The following is a 4089-nucleotide window of genomic DNA, read 5'->3' on the forward strand; positions in this document are numbered from 1 at the left end:
GAAAATAACCACTATATTTGTTTGTTGTGGCAATCCTTTGATGCTTCCTGGGCTCCTGCCCCATGTACAGAGCAGAAATAAGAACAAGACAGTTTAGTCCAGGCTGGCCTCAAACTCGTGATCCTCCTGCCTCTGCCTCCTTCAGCAAATCCTACCAGCATGTGCCACCACAACTGGTAGGGAAAGGGAACTGGGATTGATATGTAAAATAAGAAGAATTATATATATATATATATATATATATATATATATATGAACAAGACATCTTGCTAATAAAAGCCTACAATCTTCAGGGAGGGAACAAACAAAATCTGGGGAGTCTTTAACTGGGAAGAGGGAGGGATAGTACTACAGAGTGAGAGGCAGGGAGAAGAGATAAAAATAAAACTTGGGTTATTAGAAACTGTATACCTTTTATAGAGTTTAAATGAAGTTTTACCACTTGGAATAATTATGCCATCCCCAAAACAAATGCCTATCTAATAAAAACCCCAGTACCATTCACAAGAAATCTTTTGAGTTCTTGGCCAGGGAAGTCCAAATATCTCCCAAAACATTATAAGCTGTTGCAGTTGCCCTGGGTTTTCTCCTAGAATTTGAGAGTAAGTCCTTATTGCTGAAGACATCACACACATCAGATACAATATTCGGAGGGATTCAATTATATCTCACCTAGAAGCCTCCTTCCTGAGGACTAACTTTCATGGTATCAGAAGGTGATATATAGGCTGACAAGGAGGAAAAGCCATCAGTATCCTTTCTTCTGTGGTACCCATGAACCACAACAATGAACAGCATGATCTGATTTCCCTAACGGCACAACAGCAACATTTATGCCTTGGCAGAAACCAACATCTGTCTAATTGGACTACAGCCCACTCAGTAGGGCATAATTCATGCCTGGTACTGTAAAACTAGTAAACTCCCTGTGGTTGGACAGGCCACAGACACTAGAGTAGAATCTTATCACTGCTGGATCCCAAACAAATGTAAACTCTAACTACATTCTTCATACTTATCTGTATCCACACAGATGGGTGTAGCTCTCACCTCTCATCAAAGCTTCTTTTTGCAGCCAACAGAGACCAATTCAGATAGCTACAACAGACTATGAAGTGCTCAGTCCTAATGGGTACATTTATCACACAACCCCACACTGAAGTCCAGAGGAATATCAAAGAAGAGTACATGGAAAAATTATGTCCCAGAGGAGCAAGGTATCTCTTGCAATATTTTGTCATTTATATGGTTCAGGGAAGCTGTACTTACAAACTCTCAAGAATATTGTGACTCAAACAAGACCTGACAATGACAGTATCAGTTAGCATGCTAACATTGATTGTGGAAACCTGAGGATTTATAGGCAATTAGTGACTGTTGAGAGCCAGAATCAGTCTTCCCTAGGACCAGCCCCATACATAGTTGGTTATCTCATAGCAACAGGTCAGCTCTAAACACACATAGATATCAAAACATTAATGCTCAGCAAGTTATATTTACATATTTATTCATATATATATATATGTAACAATGATAATAATAAAGAAAGGGGCAATGAAGCTGAAAGGAAGCAGAAGGACATAGAAAGGATTGAAGGGAGGAGGGTAAATGATAAAAAATACTGATACGTTTGTGAACATAAAAATAAATTTTCAAAAAATACAAACATTTGCTAAGTAATTGAACCAGTATTGAAAGGAAGATTAAAACCAACCATATAATGGAAAACAGGTCAACCACAAAATGTCTAAAGTCCACCAGAGTTAACCCATGACATCGAGACAGCCCAAGACAGACGTGAAGATTTGAGACAAAGGTCTCTGGATTTGTTCCAAGAATCCCCTTAAGGACCACAGCTATGCTCCCTCTCATAGTTCCCTTCCTGGGCACTTCCTCCAAACTAGCAAGGTCCCAAGCACACAGCAGTTTGCTACATCACTCCACAGTGAAAGTGATAAAGCCCTAGGTTCTAAAAACTTACTGCCAGCATGGTCTGCTGCTGGAACTCTCCTGGGTGAGAGCCAGTTTTGACAGGGAAGTACTTCTAGCATTGGTGGTTCATACTAGGGAGGATGGAAGGCAAAGGCAGGCCTTATCACACCACACAACACTACAGCATGGTAAAAACTTTCCCCCACTGAAAATTCTATCAATTGTGCTAAAAAGTGGAAGGAATTATTTTGTTTTAGATATTTCACATACAAGACAATACAGTTATCCTAAAATCCCCAAGACCCTTTACATTCTCAGGTCCCCTATTTACATGTCAGCCATACTAAGGCTGAGTAGCCTTTGGTGCTTGAAGAGAACAGACGCACAAAGCAGTTTCTGCCCAGAGCTCCTGGCTCATGTGACTCCTGCAAGGAAAGAGGACTAGGAAAAGGCCATGCTCGCATTTGATATTTTGGGGGATTCACTTAACCATGAAAGTTAATAATATGGAGAATCTATATCTTATCCTACAGGGCACAACCTAGAAATACAAGGTCTTCCTCTCTGTCAATAACAGCAGTTAAAGAGTTGTCCCTTATGGTTTGACAAAGTGTGTCAGGAAAAGGAACATGGACAAATACCAAACCTGTGATCCCCAGTGCAGCAGAGCTGAAGGCAGTGGAGCAGCCACAGGCTCAGCAGCAGAACAGAAGTCTCCTAAGTGCAACTTTGACATCCTTATTCCTTAGAGTGTAGATGAGGGGGTTCAAGGTGGGTGCCACCGAGGTGTAGATGACAGACACCACCTTGTCCTTGTTCAGGGAGTAGCTGGATGCTGGGCGGATATAGGTGTAGATGACAGTGGAGTAGTACATGGAAACCACAATGAGGTGTGCAGAGCAGGTGGAAAAGGCACGTCTCTTGCCCTCAGCAGAGCGGATCCTCAGGATGCTGGCCACAATAAAGCCATAGGAGAGCATGATCACAGAGAAGTTCCCAACAGCCAGGAACACATCCGCAGCAAAGGCCATGGCTTCGTTCAGTTGTGTTGGAGCACAGGAGAGCTTCAACAGTGGGGGAATCTCACAGAAGAAGTGCTCTATCACATTGGAGCTGCAGAATGGTAGACGCAGCACCAGGCTTGTGTTCACACTGGTGTTAGTCAGGCTGATGGCCCAGACAAGGCCAGCCAGGAATGCACACACCCTGGGGCCCATCCAGGCACTATAGTGCAGGGGACAACAGATGGCCACAAAGCGGTCATAGGCCATAGCTGAGAAGAGAAGAAGCTCTGCCCCCAGTGACCATGTGAAGAAGTAGAGTTGGGCCATGCAACCCCCATAAGAGATGGTCCTCCCCCCGACCATGATGTCTAATAGCTTGGGTAGGATGGTGGAGGTGCAGAGAATGTCCACCATGGCCAAGTTTACCAGGAAGAAGTACATGGGTGTATGTAGGGCTGGGCTGGCACCAACTGTCACCATAATGAGCAGGTTTCCTGAGACTGCAGCCATGTAGAGACAGAGGAAGCTGAGGAAAAGTGGTACCTGAAGATGAGACATTTCTGAGAATCCCAGGATGAGGAACTCAGTGACCAGTGTCCCATTCATCATAAAGCTGTGGTGGCCTCAGCATCCAGGGGCAGTGGGATTTCTGTGGCAGCTCTGATAGTTTCTGAAGAGGAAATACATGCTCTAAAGACCCATCCCAGATGTGCTAAGGCCACCTAGGGCCTTAATCTCAGACTGCCTGGGGTAAGAACAGAACAATGTGCCACCCAATGCTGCAGGTGTCATTCTAGGTGTGGGACTTCTAGGAGATTGATATGGTCACCCATCAACCTTGGGGACCCAGGGTATTTCTCCACTGGGAAGGTTCTTTTCCCAGTCTTCAGGGAATGTGGAGTATCACCAGGAACACTCCAGTGGTGGAAGTCTGTGTGTCCTGGAAACAGAGATAGCTGTGGTTCCCTTGTATTCAAGGGCTCAGACAGTGGGTGGGAATGGAAAGGAATGAGGAAGATGGCAAGTGTCTCTCACCTAGACATGTAAAACAGCATCAACCACAGTCTTCTAGGGTGACTGGTTTACTCACCTACGTAAATGACAGTCATTCACCTGTGTGTCATTGAAGCTGGGGATCAAGGCTTTAGAGTTG

The 4089-nt window shown here is 44.3% G+C and overlaps 1 protein-coding gene across 1 annotated transcript; it reads right to left on the reverse strand.

The window, feature by feature from the left end:
• Positions 1–2627: 2627 nt before the first annotated feature.
• Positions 2628–3550, reverse strand: LOC127227721 (olfactory receptor 13G1). The gene has a single exon (XM_051192070.1). It carries the CDS (start codon positions 3543–3545, stop codon positions 2628–2630), a length of 918 nt encoding a protein of 305 aa, XP_051048027.1. The 5' UTR covers positions 3546–3550.
• Between the last annotated feature and the right edge of the window lie 539 nt (positions 3551–4089).

Source organism: Phodopus roborovskii, unplaced genomic scaffold (assembly GCF_943737965.1).
Source record: "Phodopus roborovskii unplaced genomic scaffold, PHOROB, whole genome shotgun sequence".
In the NCBI taxonomy this organism is placed as follows: Eukaryota; Metazoa; Chordata; class Mammalia; order Rodentia; family Cricetidae; genus Phodopus; species Phodopus roborovskii.